Below are 17,014 nucleotides of genomic sequence, written 5' to 3'. Positions count from 1 at the left end.
TTAAATGAAGCTCCTCCGATTTGACACACCTGCCCACCCAATCGAGTGCCAGGCCCTCTGCTCCTCCCACGTTGTTATCTGCCAGTGTCTCCCTGTCGCTGCCATCAAAACGCATCCTCTCGATCTTTCCAGCCCCTGCGTCTAGCCAATAAAGCCTTTTCTCAATGTTATCAAAATCTAAGGCCACCACGTTGGACAATCCCTGCAGGACTATACTCAATTGTGATCCGTCAGTGGTCAAATTACGGATGTAGTACCCATTACTGTACAACAGATATGGGGCAATGCCACTGTTCTGGCGGCAGGTGCGTCCGTCCGGTTCACGGATGTATCCAGGAGCACATTTGCAGTGGTACGAGCCAACAGCATTCTCGCAGATCTGGCTGCATACAGCAGGTGTGCTGAGACACTCATTGAGGTCCTTGCAGGCTTTGGAATCTGGCATGAGCTGATAGCCGGGGTGGCAGGAGCAGTAGTAACCGGTGAGGGTGTCAGTGCAGATCTGGGCACACTTGTGGACTGAAGGGTTGAGGCACTCATTGACTCCTAGCCAGAAAGAAGAAAGAAAACAGAGTTAAAAGAAGACAGGAAAAGAAGATGGCACAGGTATACAACTCGAGACAAGAAGAATTTCACAGATTAGAATGAACCTATAAAGTTTATGAAAAGATTAGTTAACTGATAATATGATCAATAAAACCTTTTGGAAATAGATAACTGTTGCTTTTCTCTATTTTTTATCATTGTACATTGAATATCTCAGGGTTTTGGACTGTTCGTGAAACAGGCCACTATTTCATGACGTTTTAGCAAAAATTAAATGTTTTTTTGTTAATTAGTTAATTAAAATTAATCGATAATCATAATAACTATTGGTTGCAGCCCTTGAGTACAAGAAAATGTGGGGGAATACATGTATATCTTGTATGTTAACACTTTGAGATTTCTGCAAATGATACAGAATTAACAAAAATCCCAAAGAGAATTGAAAATATCCATCATTAAAAACAGGGAAATGAGTGAAAGCACAAAATTCCCATAAAATATGGTGATTTGTCTTGTATTTTGGTTCACAAAAATTCAACCAAGTGGACATCCATTTTCAGGACATTGAATTATCTATTAGGGAAGATATGTATACAATTTTGCAGAGAAACTCTTTTGTTTTGCTCCACTGGATTAATACATATTTTGTATCTCTCACCACAGCCTTTTTCGTCGCTGTTGTCTTGGCAGTCCTTCTGTCCGTTGCACACTTTGTTGAGGTCAATGCATTCCCCTGACTTGCACATGTACTGCTGAGGAGCACAAGTGGGTTGGGGCGTGGTGCACAAGCTGTCTGCCTCATCTGAGCCGTCCAAGCAGTCACTTTCCCCGTCGCAGGTGAAGGAGGCGTAGATGCAAGCTCCATTGCCGCAGGTGAACTGGTTGCTGCTGCACGTGTCGTAGGTACAGCCCAACTCATCACTGCCATCCCCGCAGTCGTTCACACGGTCACAGCTGGGGAGGAGGAGTAATCAATTCAACTCTTTTCTGTGACAAATGTCTACTTTTATTCACTTACACACTCCTTCTACTTACTGGAAGGGGATGAGAATGCAAAGACCATTAGAACAGGCAAACTCATTCATATGGCAAGTCCGGTTGGGGCAGTTCTGGAGCTCATCAGCCGCATTGGCGCAATCTTTCTCCCCGTCACACACAAAGCTTAAGGGCACACAGCGCGCGTGGCCTGGGTGCCAGGTTGGGCAGGTGAACTGGTTGGAACTGCAGGTACGTTGGCCTGCAGGAGACAGAGAGACAAACAGAGGAACAAACTGCCGATGAATAAACCATGATACTATAAACCATATATGACATCAAGTATCTCTTAAAATTTCAACTCAACTTCTAGAGTACACGTGAAGAAAGTGTATGAGGAGGCAACATTTAGATGAGACATGGGATAGAGCTGAGAAACAAGGCAAAAATAAGCTTAAATATAGTGTATGTATCCAGTCTCTAAGTGCCATCTCACCACACTGCAGTTCGGGAGCCTCGTCACTGTTGTCCCAACAGTCATTGTTGCCATCACAGATCATTGACTGGGGGATGCAGTTGCCATTGGTACATGTGAACTGACTGGGACCACATGTCCTGATTTGATCCTCTGCACAGGAACAGAAAAAGAGAAAGACTGTTATCAAGGGGCATGAAATATTTTTGTTGGCTGAAAAATTAGTTCTTGAGCCTGAAATCTCAAAATATTGTAAAGTAATCACTAAGTCAGTTGTATCAATAAATCACCATGACAACAGGCCATTGAGAATCATTTATACTTTCAAAAAAGTGACCTCCATTCTCACTTTTTCAGGATTTTGGCTAGAAGTTGTATGCAAAAAAATGAATATGCAACTTAGAAGTGTCGTTTCAATATGAATGTAGTAAACATACAAAAAGAATGACACACTAGAAACATAAATGTAATTAACAGTTTGATGCCCTTCCATCAACGATCGAGACCTGTCAAGGTGAAGAAAAGTGTCACTTGTTTGCTTAAATACCTGAAACATCAAATGTTAATGCAGAAAACTCACCGCAGGAGGGAGGTTCATCTGTCCCATCATTGCAGTCTCTCACAGAGTCGCACACCCAAGAGCCAGGGATACAAATCCCTCCATCACAGCGGAACTGGTCTGGAGAGCATGTGCGACCCGCTGTAGCACAGTAACACACAGCCAGATTTAGACCTATATCCATGTACAGTTCTACTGAATCTACTAAGAAAGGAAGTCATTAACTTTGTGGGTTATACAGTTTCTGCTAAGGAAGAGCAGGTCTCTCTCTGACGCTGACGATTCAACTTACCACAGAAGAGAGGATTCTCATCACTGTTGTCTCCACAGTTGTTGTAACCATCACACAGGTTTTCAGGGTAGATGCAGATGTTGGTATGGTCACATTTGACCTGGCCCGCAGGACATTGCCTGTCAGCTGGAGAAGGTTGAGGAGGGCAAAGGTAAAAACATCAACCACAGGATCAACAACCACGATATTCTAGTACTGATCATTAAAGTTCAAGAGAACCTAAACTGTAGTTGCTGAGGAAGAGGAGATGGTTACTCATATATTAGAGTCTTTAAAGTTAAATCAATGATTTCAAGTCAGAAAGTTTTAAAAACATCTTTCCAATCAACCCTTTGATCATTGTCACTCACGGCAGTTGATTTCGTCAGAGGTAGCATTATCTTTGCAGTCGTTGTGGCCATCACAGACAAAGGCTGCACTGATGCATCGACCGTTGCCGCAGGTGAACTCAGTAGCAGGGTTACATGTGGGGAAGGGGCAGTCGCGCTCGTCACTGTTGTCACCACAATCGTTTGTGTAGTCACAGGCGTAGCTGAGCGGCACGCAGCGCCCGTTGTCACAGGAGAAGTCCATGGCTGAGCAGGTGTGGAAGGCTGGGCAGGAGGAACGATGGAGTGTAGATTTACTCTCAACCCATGATATTCATGTTTTTGGATTTCTGCTTTCTCTCTTTTTCAACATCAAGCTAACAGCTAAATTAGCTTACATTCTTATGTTAGCAGCATAAAAGGGTTAAAAGGGTCAAGGCCAATTACCAAAATGGTGACTACATACTGATAAAAGTCTTCATCTCTCACCACACACTCTCTCCAGCTCATCTGAGTTGTCCCGGCAGTCGTCGTAGCCGTCACACTTCCAGCGTGCAGAGATGCAGTTACCATTGAGACAGGTGAACTGCTCTGGCGGGCAGCGTTTCCCAGTGTCTTGGATACAGTCTTTGCCATTATTGGCCAGGTACCACTTCCCCTGATGAGGACACTGGCACTCAGGGCCCAGAGGACCTGCAGGAGAGATATAAGGGAATATAAGAATTAAGAAGAACTGAAGGGAACATAGAAATAATCAGTGAATGAATCTGCTCTTACCAGGAACACAGATATGACTACAGCCTCCATTGAACTGCTGGCAGGAGCTGGAGCAGCTCTCCTGCTTAGACGCGGCAAAGACGTGGATGTCAATTGGGCGGTACTGCAAGTCCTGGACCAACACTGCTAAGCCAGAGCCATCATCCTTCCCAGCCCTAAAGACGGCTCTTTCAGTCCAGTCAGTCCAGAAGATGTCCTGCTGGAATACAGTCATGGCGTAGGGGTGCTGGACCCCCTGCACAATCACTTGTCGGTTCTCACCCGTCAGAGTAGCCCGCTCGATTTTGTCTCTGAGAGAAGCAGTTAGGTAAGAAAGAAGTTGTCAAGAAAACATGCTACAAAATGTGTCCCTTGACTACTTTGTAATACAATAGTGAACATACAGTGAAGCATCAGCCCAGTACAACATCCTCTCTTCATAGTCCAAAGACAGACCATTGGGCGTTGAGAGACCACTGTTAATAATGGAAGTCCGGAAGTTTCCACCCAGTGTGGCCCTCTCAATCTTAGCTGGACTGGCCCAGTCAGTCCAGTACAGGTAACTGGGCAGAGAGAACAGGGAGAGAAGGAAGGAGAGAGAGCTCATCAGTGTATTTTGATGATGTTCACATCACAGTGAAAACCTGGACATTTTTATATCTTTGTCCAATCTGTAGACATATGCTAGTGAAGTGATGGTCATTTGTTTTTACCCATAGCAGGGGTCGACGATGATGCCTCTGGGGCGGTTCGCATGGGCGATGATTGAGCGGTTCATCCCATCCACCCCAATGGACTCTACATTTCTGCTGTAGTAGTCAGTGAAGTAGAGACGCTTGTTGACCCAATCATACGCCAAGCCCTCTGGGTCATCCAAATCTGAATAGTATAAAATAGATAGGAGGATATTGAATAAAGGGAGGCAAAAATGATAAGATCTTTAAGGAAATGAGAAAATGAAACAGAGAGGGTAAGAGAAGGAAGTGGTAAAGACAAACAAAAAGCAACAATAAAACAGTAGGAAAAAAATATTACAAGTCATAATTAATGCTTAGCTCACTTGTGGCTATAAACACAGGTGGGCTGGCGACTGATGTTGTGGTGATGTAGCCAATCCTGCTCCGGCCTATCCCCTTGCTCTGGGTGAAGAAAATTTGCCTCTCCTTAAAGTCATAATCCAGTGCCATCAAGTTGTAGCCCAGGTTCACCGTTGGATAAGGGCTGCTGTGATCTGTGGGATCTAACCTCAAGCTATTCAGTGTGTAGTCTGTGGTGAAAATTAGAAACTCATCTTGTCCATAACCACATGTTACGCCATTATTAAGGAGTGATCCATGTGCGCAACCACATTTTGGCTTCTCCTGGCCTGGCATGGCGAAGCAGAGCTGCTGGCAGCGCCCGTTATCTTCCTGGCATGGGTTAAAGTCCACCTGATTGGCAGATGTCGGTTGGATGTGAGCGTCAAAGATGGTGACATCCATCAGTCCGTCAAGATTGTCTCGGATTACCTGGTAACATAAGAAAAACATATTTTGTTATTTAGTGGCATGGGCATAGCACATTCACAGAAGGATCATTAAACATCCACAATTGACTCTAACTGATATCAAAAGTTTGTCTTTTTTATCTTACAAAATCATTCTCTGGACACAAGAAAATGATGGTGCCACTAAGCTATTATTGATGCTAACTACTAACTGCTATTGCAGCTGCTACATTTTATTGCTTCTGTAGCTAATTCCTGTTCACCGCAGCAGCAGCAATTGCTCTGTTTTCTCTATTCCCAATGGTTTTCCTTTTTGTCCAGCCCAAAATAAGATGATGTTCTAATTGGACAGGAAAGTTGCTTTGAATAGTGCCATTATGCCAATTTAGGTGTAGATAAAACTATGAAAATCTTGTGTCTGACTGACTGAAAAATGTTTTTGTGCAAAGAACAAGAAATTCTAGATATAAAATGGCAAATTATTTGGTTGTTTTAATGAGAGATCACAAAATAGGATTATTATGAAAGCTAAAACTATGGTAAATTAAGCTGGTTTCACTTTCACCTCTGGCTGGTCAGTGTTAGCTGGGTCTTTACTGGCCTGGAAGAGCTTGCCAAGCTTTTTATCCACCCACAGCATGTAGTTTCCAAATATAGCCATCCCTGTTGGAGATGGATACCGGCTCCCATACCGGATAATTTGCCTCTGTGAGCCGTCCGAGGCCATGCGCGAGAACATATCAAGAACATCATCTGTCCAGTAGAGAAAGTCATTGATATAATCAATAGTTAGGCCACGAGGCGACGCCAGGCTCTCTGATGCCAACACCGTGCGGTTGGTGCCATCCAGCAGGGACCGCTCAATCTTGGGTGTTTGGCCACCGTCAGTCCAGAAGAGGTAGCGAAGCTTGGGGCTGACAGCCAGGTCACGGGGCTTGTCCTGGGAGGACTTGAAGAGAATCTTTCGGTAGGTGGTGTTAATGGCAAGCACTTCCAGGTAGGTCTCACTCTCAAAGGCATTGCTAAAGTACAAGTTACCTGAGGAGGCAAATGGAGAGATGGGAAGAAAAGAGAGTGTCATTTGTCAGCACAGAGATACACAGTCATAATTCTTTGAAGGGTACAATAGTGATAAGTTTTACACGAACTTAACACAAATTATTGATTTATATTTTTTTTAAATATATGGTTAATTTATTTTTACAGTTATTGTTTTATGACCCTTTTTTCTAAGGTGAATGATAAGAGCTTGCTCCCTGTAACTAAAATTGACAAATGAAGGGATGGCCGGTAGACAGAACTGGCTTCATACCAGCAACCCAGTCTACAGCAAGTCCCTGGATGCCTCCTCTTCCAATGCCTGAGGCAATGACACTGCTGTAAAGCCCTCCGTCTGTTTTGGCCCTGAAGATCCCCCTATAGGAGGTGGAGGTGCTGTTATCAGTCCAGTAAACAAAGCCAGCTTCGATATGGAGGTCCAACTTCCCCTTACTGGAGTAGGAAACTGCAAAAGGGTAAACAGTATTCAGTGGATCCTGCCTGTAGTAACTGGTTAACAATTCACAGATAATGCTGTATAATATGCACAACAGGCTCAAACAACATAAAATTGGACAATATAAAGCCAACGTACGTCCACCGACAGGCGCCATAGCCTCAGAGTGGTCAGAGCTGTTTATGTGGAAACCACGGATGTACTTGGGGGTGGAGACAATGGCGAAAGAGTCATACTGTTGACAGCGGGATCCATCCTGAGACGGGTAAAAGCCTGTGGTGCAGGCACAGGTCTTCTTATTGTCTGGTTTGGGCAGACAGAGGTGAGCACAGCCCCCGTTGTTGGAGCTGCAGGCATTAGTGGTCCCTGCTGAGTCTGAGGTGGGAGAGACAAAGACAATGGTGGTGGTGGTGGTGAGCATTATTGGATCTTATGAGCCCATATTAGTGCAATGAAACTGTCATGTGCTGTGCTGAATCTCTGACCAACAATTTCAAAGGCATATTAGAGCAAATCTTTTATTTTCATCAAAATTTAGCAAGTTTGGATTTCTTTTTCCCTGTGTTTGCTCAAACATGCTGTTTTATATGAGCACTTTTAAAAAAATATATCTTTTTATTTATTTAGTTTCTGAAAATATATGCTGCACTCTAAATTGTTCATAGTTGTAATTCATTGAGCATTCATTTTTTTTAAAATATCTTAATAACATTTTTCACATTCGATGAATCAAGCAGACACAGAGGTGAAATCTTCTCTGAAAACCTACATTCAAGAGTAGATATACAAGTGGTGCTCAATCCTGCAGTGTCCTGTCCTTGAGGAGGACACTAAACTCGCTCCCTCACTGGCAGTAATTGCCTGTTGCATAATGGATGAAAACACCAAAAAGCTCAAGGACAGACACCTCTGAATTAAATATAAAACCACTGAATCTACGTACTATCTCTGGCGTGCACTTTGAGGGCACGCAGGCCAGACATGCCACTCCTCATCACCACCATATTGGCACCCGTGTCCTTGTCCACCCTCTCGATGACCTCATAGTCCAGGTCGGTGTAGTAGAGGTGGTTCTGGTAGATTGTCAGCCCCCATGGGTGGGACAGACCACTGACCACCGTCACCCGGCTTATACCGTCCATTGTGCCACTCTCAATCTGGGTAAACAAGGAGGGTAAACAGAGTTGAGGAGAGTTTATTCCCCACAACATCCCTAAATTGCAGCTTGCAATGAAATGTACAGTAACTGATAATATTTTTGTTCTTAGTCTATACATTAAGCATGTACACTGTACATACCACCCCTGAGCCTGCCACACCCCAGTACAGTTTCCTGGTAGAAATGTCAGCGGTGATGAATCCTATGTTGGCCATGTTGCCTGTGTAGAGGTTCCTGAGATTGCTTCCGTCCATGTCAGCGCTGCCAACCTTTGGAGGAACTCCACTGTCTGACCCCTTGTCTGTCCAAAACAATTTCCTATGGAGGTAAAAAAAAAATGTGTGTATTAGGTATCCAAAATTTTGAATCTAGCTATGTGTAAAAATCCTTTCTTGGTCAAAAAAAATCTTCTTATGGTCTTTGTTGGATTACTTCACCTACTCTAAAGAAATGCTAAGAGACTGTTACTGTTAATTGATTGGGGTGGGTTTCTTGTATGACAAGAAACATGACTGTGATGGACATGCAGCTGTTGGAGGAATAAATCTTCTTTTTAAATGTCCAATTACATGATGGTCATTAAAACAATTAGACTACTTTGTCCTGTCAGCCAGCTATTATCTCAAATAATTCTGATGAGGTCTTGGTCTGTTGCTTTTATCTTTCCTGTGCTAGGAAGTATGTACAAATTAATAACTATTGTTCAGGATCACAGAAGAGAGGACAAGCATCTGAATATGAAACTGAAACTTGATGATTTGTTCCTTCCATTATTCAGTAAACAGAAACTTTACCCTCGGGCTGGATCCAGGACTATTCCAATGGGCTCTCCTGCTCCCTCCGGTTTGCCAGTAGAGGTGATGAGGGTCTTCCTGTAGTGTTCGTTTCCATCTACACGGATAACCTAAGTGAAGTGTTATGTTTAGTTTATTTATTTGAACAATAACAATGAAAAAACAGAAATTAAGTGAGAAAAGGCAAAACTATGCAGGGAAGAAACATTAATGTATTGCACATTAAATGAAACAAATGCTAAATAAATAAATAACAAAGAGGGAAATCTGAGATACAACAGTAATGAGTCTAAATAAGATTGTCTTGCTGAGATAGTAAACAGGAAAGTAGTATATTTGTTGTTAAATGGTTAAATATGTCTCTCAGGTGTTGCTTTTTGTCCTTCTATAACCCATCTAAGGCTAGTTTTGGCAAAGTTGGGCTCTTGCCATTAATTATGAACACTCACCTCTATGGCTTTAACAGTGGGATTGGTGTAATACATCATTCGGCTTATCCAATCAAAAGCCAGACCAGAGGGCGATCCCATGAGTGCTGCTGGAGCAAACTCAGACCTGTTGGCGCCGCTGGTTTTCACTTGCCATATAGAACCCTGAAAGGTGGAGCAAAATCAGAGAAAATGCATCAAAAGAAGTGTTTTTGAAACTGCAGATATTCAAGTAATAATATTAATAATCAAGAAAATGAACAAGTGGGCACCAGTAATTATCCATAAATTTCCATTACATGTTGTAGAAATTGTAAACTCTTGGTGTTGTGCAAAGCCTAATCTTGAGTCACAGTAATCATTATATATCATAAAACATTCCTCAAGGGTTTGACTCAAAACCTCCACTCACAGTGCTCTGCACCCAATAGACAAGCTCCTGCTGGTCATCGAAGTCGATGTCCCGCCCCTGGCTAATGCCAGACACAGGGGCCATCGCATTGTTGGAGGGGTCAGCGGGGTCCAGAGGAATGCCAAAAATCACTGAATCTCTCACCACCATCAAGAAGGGATTGCTGTCTAGAGTAGAGTAGAAGTACACATGATAAGAGGAACACAATACTCACACAACTGTGCAGACACACTACAAAATGAATTTGAATCAAAGCTACTGCAAAAAAGGCCTACCTCGGATACAGGTGCGTTTGTCAGTATCCAGTTTCCAGCCAGACTGACAGTGGCAGGTGTAGTACCTGGGTCTCCGGCCTGACAGCAGGCACAGCTGACTGCACATGTGTTCTCTGCATGGGTTGATGGCTAAATACAGAACCACAGTGTCACCTTCAAACAGACATCTCGCCAATTTTGTATGGTTTGTTCCAAATGCTGGTTGCAGCCTCTGATATGGTAAAGTGTATTATTTTCTGTTAACTTTAGGATTTTTGTGACTAAATTTGTATCTGTTGTATGTGGTTAGTGTAATTTCAGTAGCCTGTTTTTACTATTAGATGCCATATTTTAGATCAACTTAGGTTCGCAAGTTTTTGATAAGTTCACATAATTCTCATATTATGAGTTCTCAGGCCCACAAAAACTCCAGAGGGCTAAATGTATACTCTCTGTGACGACACATAAGATGCTTTTACCAACACCAACTCAACACTGCATCAACATACATACATTCACTACATGTTAGGAAACTACAGGTATCCAAGCAAGCTGTATTAGAAATTACCTGCGGGCTGTTTGACGGGATGGTCCATAATGATGCCCATGGGCTGGTACACGCTGCTCATCAGAGTGGTGATGTTGCCACCGTGGAACTTGTTTGTCCTCATCACTTTGCTGGTGTAACGCTCCGACCAGTAGACGTGGTCCTCGAAGACTGTCATACCATGTGGGTGCTGGAGAACCTGGGTGTCAAGTGGGCATGAACAGGGTTGATAGGTTTTCAAATTCATCCTAACAAGGTTTTGTTTTTCCATTTTAACTTAGATGCTCCTTTTCATTACCATCCTGATTTATATTGATACAATTACACACATTCATATGACATGTTTGATCAAAATGTACTTTACTGTTACAGTAACATTTTTGCTAATTTGTACATCTTTAATGTCAGCTAAGTCACTTAAAACTGATACATGTGCCAAGGAATAATTCTTATTCAATGATAAAAATGTTCAGTTGTGATTGTGATTCTTGATCAAACTGATACAATACAATACAATTTCTCATATGTAAAGAAATGGCACTGAGTATTGACATCAGGTCAGAAATCCTTTCACAAATTGAAACATTTGGTGACTGACTTGTTCCTGATTCATCTTGTTTCTGTGAAGTGTTTTCATTTTCTCCTCTTTCTGACTGCATTACTAAATGATTGCCATGGTTACTATATCACTTCTTCATTTGTATCAAAATTAACATACCATGTCACTTGCTATGACCTGATGGCGGTTGTTCCCGTTATAGTCACAGTAGTCAATATATTTGAGGTAGGCGTCTGCGAAGTAGACCCTACGCGTGGTGTAGTCCAGGGCCAGGCCGTTGGGCCAGTAGAGCTTTGTGCTGACGATGACTCTTCTCATAGTTCCATCCATGTCTGCCCGCTCGATCCTGGGGTTCTGACCCCAGTCGGACCAGAACATCACGTTGGTACTGGAAAGAATGACAGTGTGATAAGGCACTTTGACAAAAGGTTTATTATGTCTTGCAACAGGTTGTTCAAAGGCTCAAAGGTTTTGAAAGACAGTGATATAAGACCAAATTAAAGACTAACTAAATAGCCTTGTAAGTTTCCCTCAAAGAGTCTCTACTTACTGATTACGGGGGTCTAAAACCAGTCCACGAGGGCTGGTAACATTTTTGGTGAGGAGGACTTTTCGGAAGCGACCATCCAGAGTGGACACCTCAATGTTCTCCATGACAGAGTCGGTCCAATAAAGGTTTCTTGCCACCCAGTCCACAGCTATACTCTCGGGTACCATCAGACCAGTGGAGAAAACCTAGAGCAACAGACACACCACAACACATTGAACACTGACTATGAGAATCTTGCACAGTTCAATTGAGTTTCATTCTATTGTGAAATATTACTTTAATGCATTTGTGTAATCATGTCTCTTACTTCCCGTCTGTCGGTGCCGTTCTGGTAGGCGCTCAATATCTTCTTCTGAGAGGCATCAGCCCAGTAGATTTTGGAAGTAACACGATCAAAGTCTACAGTCACAATGCCTGAACCGCTGATCACTGGAAGAATCTGGGGTGGTCTCATGTTGATCCGGTTGGCAATGATCTGACTGCGCTTGGCAACCAGAAGTACAGCTGCTATAGGGTCTAATGGCAGAAAAAATATTATGATTCATACCAACAAATTATTTCAAGAGCACTTTGTGGATAAAATTCCATTCTCCGCAGAGAAGGGAATTGCATATGTAAAAATGATTTTTTCCATATATCATATCAGAATTAATTAGCAGGTTATACCAGGCAGCTTTATTTGTAATGCCATGTTTTTTTGCTTACTTGCAGCTTTGCAGGTGCGTCTATCAGGCTCTAGGAGGTAACCATCCGAGCAGTAGCACCTGAAGCTTCCTCTCTCATTGTAGCACTGCTGACTACAGAAACCTGGGATCAGACACTCGTTGATGTCTTCACAAGTCTTTGAGTCGTTGAGCAGCTGAAATCCCGGTGGACAGATGCACTGAGCCCCAAATGGTCCTTGGACACAACGGTAACTGCAGCCCCCGTTGTTCAGTGCACAGTCATCTTGGTCTTCATGAAATGATATGATAGTTAATAAGCATTTATGTATTTATTAAGAATCTAGCTGTATTAGTTGTTCTGACATTTTGATTTGTATCTTCCATTTCAGTGGTGTGTTGTCTTTGTAAGTTATTTTCTCTTTTATTAAGCAAATTACTCTTGTACATTTATTGCACTGATGTGCTACAAATGTATTGGGGTCTTTTCAAAAATATTGCCTACTTAGACTCACTATTCACATAATTCTGAGGTTTTAAGGATTTTCTTGTCTAATAGTGCTACATTTTGATTATTCATACAAGGCCCTCATATTTTAAATCACATAAAATAGCACCATTATAATATTAGTATTCTTGTCTGAGGGCTAAATATAATTTAAATTACAGTACATGATGTGATGTCTGTGAAACTCACTGCAGATAGGTGATTCATCTGCTCCATTAGGGCAGTCCCTCTGGCCGTTGCACACCTTGTCCAGGTCGATGCACATCTGGTCAGTGGGGCACTGCCACTGATCGGAAGGACAAGTAAATGGAGGGGTGGGGCAGTTCTGTTCATCGCTCATGTCCCGGCAGTCGTTGTCGCCGTCACACAACCAGCTTGAGGGGATGCACGCCTTGTTGGTACACTGGAAGTAGTTGGGTCTGCAGGTGATCTGTGGGCAGGAGTTGTGTTCATCAGATCCATCCTCACAGTCTGGATGGCCGTCACACTCCCACTCATCTGGAATGCAGAGGCCATCGGTCTGGCACTGGAACTCATTGTCATGGCACAGGCCTGGACCTCGAGTGGCTGGAGACACCACAGACATTTAAAAATGTCAGTAACCCAGCAGCAGAAAACTTGACATCAAGAGGTGTAATATGTATTGTTGTCCTGTTTTTAATTGGATGCACTTTTTCATTCAAGTCAATGGGAAGGTGTGTCCAAACTTCTGACTGGCACTGTACATTGATTCATGTTAACAACAGTGAATATGGTATGAACAATAAAGCTGGCTGATTTTCAAGTGGTACAATTGGTTATCATTACAGAATTAATGAACATGATTGATAGTTTTTTCTATCCAGCATCAGCCTGTGTAATTTACTTACGACAGTCTCGCTCATCAGAATGGTCCCTGCAGTCAAACACTCCATCACACCGATATCCTGAGTTGACACATTGGTCCCCGGTGGCACAGGCAAACTCATAGGAGGCACAGGAAAACTCTTCAAGTAAAAAAACAAAGAAGAACAGATAGATAAATGATCACAGCACAACAAATGAATGCACTTAACTCAAGAATTTCGCATATAAGAAGGTATTCAGTCTCATATACATGACCAACATGCCTAAAACAGAAATCAACAAAGAATCAAATTATTCCTACCACAGTTTTTCTCATCAGAGCCATCCAAGCAGTCCTGGTCTCCATCACACACATAGGAGTTGAATATGCAGCGGTGGTCGGGACAAAGGAAGTAGGAAGGACCGCATGTAGTGATGGTTGAATCTGCCAATCACAGATAAAGCATTTTTGCTTCAATACATTTGCAAGATAATATTTGTATGAACCAATTTCTTTAAGTGTCAACAGAGATAAAAATGGACAGTCCCTATATACTTACTGCAGTTATGTTCATCAGAGCCATCACCACAGTCATTGTCACCGTCACACACCCATGATTTAGAGATACAATTATTGTTATCACAGGTAAAGTACGCAGCAGCACAGGTGGTAGGGAGACGAGTGGGACAGTTGATTTCATCAGAACCGTCACCACAGTCGTCAGTGCCGTCGCAGCGCCAGTTGCGCTGGATGCAGTGTTTGTTGTTGCAGGTGAACGCTTGCGGAGAGCAGGTTGCCCCTGGGAGTTAGGTAGTGGTAAAAATATATGAGGTGGGCATTTGGATTAGTATAACTGATTGCTCTATAATATACATTTTCTCACACATTTACCTGTATCAGTGCAGTTGGCCTCATCAGTCTTATCTATGCAATCAGCAGTACCATCACAGATGTAGGAGTTGGATACACAGCGTCCTTCATCACACTCAAAGGAGTAGTAGCCACAATTGTTGTCAGGTGGGGGAACAGAATCGTCCTTGATGCAGTCCCTCTGATTGGCCTGAAGCTTCATGCCGTATGGACACCCACACACTCGACTGAAGGATGGAGTCGGGAAACAGAAGTGGCTGCAGAGCCCGTTGAGTACCATATTGCACCGGCTGGTGAACGCTGTGGGTAGGATGGTGAAGAAGTAGTCATTGGGTTTGTGGATTATTATATCTGGCTGACTGGCAGCTCAACTATTGCCCTGGTCCTGCAGTCATTGATTAGTTTGAGAAAATGCTATTTTAATCTCTTTTCTCGCTCCATTTTGTCTCTGCTCTCCCTGCCTTCTTGTGATGAAATTCAATTCCTGTTCATACACAAAGTATCTAAGCTTACTCACCACTGTGACTGAGTTACTGCAGGACTGGAGTATTAAAATTATTCACAGACTCCAATGGCTCCCTTTGTGTGAACTTACTGTCTTGGAGGTCAGCTGTATAGGCCTTCACATTCATAATTCCAGTGACTCCTTGTCTGATCATAATGTTTCCTCCTCCATCCCGCTTCCTCATCTCGAATATTGCTCTAGTCCTTGTATCAGACACATACAGGTAGTCTAGAAGATAAAAACACATGACTCAGTGTTGTAATAAAGGCAGAAGGTATAAAAAACAAATGCACATTTACTAAATATAATGCAATGAGTCATGAGCAGCCATACTGCAGTGATTTCAGAGGGGGTACAAGAAGTGGCTCAATTAGAAAGTAGCTCAAATAAGTGGCTTATTAAATTCTAATATGTGCAACTGTGCTTAAGGCACAAAATAATGTACAGGAAATTCTAACACTCATTTTGAATGTAACACTGTTTTGGTCTAAATGAAAATAAACTCTGAAATAAAGTTGTTTGAGAATTGTTAGAGCTTTATAATAAAGTTGGGGTTTTATTGAGTCAAGGCTGCAGATAAACCTTAATAACATCATATACTGTACAATATGAATAATACTCTGCATGTGTAATATACAATAGGTGTACCAGAATAAAGGACAGTTATGAGGTGAGACCAAGAAACGCACCTGAATAAATTGTTAGAGAGTAGGGTTTAGTGATCTGGCCGATATTGCTGAATGTCTGTCTGTCCAATCCTTCAATGCCGATGTGACCAATCTGTGCCAAGAGGGAATCTACCCAGTATAGCCGGTCCATCCTGATGAAGGCCGAGCACAAGGAATTAACCAGTGAATATATAGGAATACTGTAATCCACATCACATACAATAATTTATTCCTTGATTCTTGGAATTATTCACTGAGATCACACCATAATCCTCACTGTCATCATTGTAATCGTCACTGTGCTTACACATAGTCAACAGTGAGTCCATACGGCCATCCCAGTGTTGTGTTGACCAGAGGAACAGCATTGCTGCCATCAGTGAAGCCTTTCATGATGACCGCTGGACGATTCCAGTCAGACCAAAATAAGTAGCTGTGGGGTAACATGAGTGGACAAACAAGAGGACAAATCTATTCAGATTCAATATATTGCATAAAGTGCTTGTTATACGTATTTAGGTGCCTCTATACTGGCATTACTAGACTGTGATATCTAAGTGCAAATGACACTGAAACCAATCACACCTGATACATTTTAACACTCACCCAGCACTGGGATGCACTGCAATTCCTTTTGGGTTCCTCAGTCCAGTCACAATGTCTCGTCTGGATTTGTCTGTGACTCTGAAGGCCACCACCGACCTGTAGGTGCTTGAGGTCCAAAACAAAACATTGGAGGTCCAGTCGTAGGCCATAGCATCAACAATTCCCACTCTGTAGCCTGTCAAAATCTGTTGAACTAAGAATGCATACAGAAAATTATATCCATCAACTTACATTTATTTTACATAACATTATGTATTGTTTTTACAGGTGATTTCACTCAGTGCAGTTGTAACAGTACTTATTACACAAAAACTCACTGGTGCCATTGAGGTTTGACTTATAGACCAGGCCTTTGGACCTGTCGTTGTAGAAAAGGGCCTCCTCTTTGCCATCAAACTCCACAGCAGAGCCAGAGAAAGAAGTCCCGAGCCCTGTGAGGGGAAGGGTGATGTCCTCCTGGAGGGATACGTTCAGTGGGATTCCCCGCACCGCCATAGAGGTGGCCACCAACAAGTAGTCCTTCACCTCTGTTCAAAGAGTAAGTAACAGTGGTTACTGTCTTTTAAATCCTAAATCCCTGACATGTTTTACTGTATGTTGTTGCAATTAATTAAGATTTGAAAAGTAGTTGAAAAAGTTGTAATTACTTGGTATGAATACAATTATTTGTAGGTGAATGTGTACCTACCTTTGATAAATAATAATAATAATAAAATTACTGCAATGAAAATGTAAATTACACAACATTGTAATTTGATTAATTCTTTTACGACT

At 42.4% G+C, this 17,014-nt stretch overlaps 1 protein-coding gene across 1 annotated transcript in view; it reads right to left on the bottom strand.

Annotated features, from left to right (window-relative positions):
• The window catches only part of lrp2b (low density lipoprotein receptor-related protein 2b), a gene marked incomplete at its 5' end in the record, with an annotated part of 37,357 nt that overhangs the window by 14,570 nt on the left and 5,773 nt on the right, over nucleotides 1-17,014 (bottom strand). The window contains 36 exons of the mRNA XM_042397923.1: nucleotides 30-546; nucleotides 1,205-1,500; nucleotides 1,582-1,783; nucleotides 2,018-2,149; nucleotides 2,577-2,696; nucleotides 2,848-2,973; nucleotides 3,198-3,440; nucleotides 3,645-3,848; nucleotides 3,933-4,222; nucleotides 4,316-4,474; nucleotides 4,625-4,790; nucleotides 4,972-5,419; nucleotides 5,963-6,435; nucleotides 6,710-6,901; nucleotides 7,031-7,267; nucleotides 7,836-8,049; nucleotides 8,192-8,369; nucleotides 8,846-8,955; nucleotides 9,295-9,438; nucleotides 9,686-9,852; nucleotides 9,961-10,089; nucleotides 10,508-10,685; nucleotides 11,205-11,433; nucleotides 11,596-11,780; nucleotides 11,903-12,111; nucleotides 12,301-12,549; nucleotides 12,955-13,332; nucleotides 13,635-13,751; nucleotides 13,913-14,035; nucleotides 14,151-14,390; nucleotides 14,483-14,761; nucleotides 15,057-15,194; nucleotides 15,656-15,786; nucleotides 15,942-16,067; nucleotides 16,241-16,433; nucleotides 16,558-16,767. Coding sequence (XP_042253857.1) covers nucleotides 30-546; nucleotides 1,205-1,500; nucleotides 1,582-1,783; nucleotides 2,018-2,149; nucleotides 2,577-2,696; nucleotides 2,848-2,973; nucleotides 3,198-3,440; nucleotides 3,645-3,848; nucleotides 3,933-4,222; nucleotides 4,316-4,474; nucleotides 4,625-4,790; nucleotides 4,972-5,419; nucleotides 5,963-6,435; nucleotides 6,710-6,901; nucleotides 7,031-7,267; nucleotides 7,836-8,049; nucleotides 8,192-8,369; nucleotides 8,846-8,955; nucleotides 9,295-9,438; nucleotides 9,686-9,852; nucleotides 9,961-10,089; nucleotides 10,508-10,685; nucleotides 11,205-11,433; nucleotides 11,596-11,780; nucleotides 11,903-12,111; nucleotides 12,301-12,549; nucleotides 12,955-13,332; nucleotides 13,635-13,751; nucleotides 13,913-14,035; nucleotides 14,151-14,390; nucleotides 14,483-14,761; nucleotides 15,057-15,194; nucleotides 15,656-15,786; nucleotides 15,942-16,067; nucleotides 16,241-16,433; nucleotides 16,558-16,767 — 7,732 coding nt within the window. The remainder of the gene's footprint in view (nucleotides 1-29; nucleotides 547-1,204; nucleotides 1,501-1,581; nucleotides 1,784-2,017; nucleotides 2,150-2,576; nucleotides 2,697-2,847; nucleotides 2,974-3,197; nucleotides 3,441-3,644; nucleotides 3,849-3,932; nucleotides 4,223-4,315; nucleotides 4,475-4,624; nucleotides 4,791-4,971; nucleotides 5,420-5,962; nucleotides 6,436-6,709; nucleotides 6,902-7,030; nucleotides 7,268-7,835; nucleotides 8,050-8,191; nucleotides 8,370-8,845; nucleotides 8,956-9,294; nucleotides 9,439-9,685; nucleotides 9,853-9,960; nucleotides 10,090-10,507; nucleotides 10,686-11,204; nucleotides 11,434-11,595; nucleotides 11,781-11,902; nucleotides 12,112-12,300; nucleotides 12,550-12,954; nucleotides 13,333-13,634; nucleotides 13,752-13,912; nucleotides 14,036-14,150; nucleotides 14,391-14,482; nucleotides 14,762-15,056; nucleotides 15,195-15,655; nucleotides 15,787-15,941; nucleotides 16,068-16,240; nucleotides 16,434-16,557; nucleotides 16,768-17,014) is intronic.

Source organism: Thunnus maccoyii, chromosome 20 (genome assembly GCF_910596095.1).
Source record: "Thunnus maccoyii chromosome 20, fThuMac1.1, whole genome shotgun sequence".
In the NCBI taxonomy this organism is placed as follows: domain Eukaryota; kingdom Metazoa; phylum Chordata; class Actinopteri; order Scombriformes; family Scombridae; genus Thunnus; species Thunnus maccoyii.
This window is presented reverse-complemented; position numbering and strand designations above follow the sequence as displayed.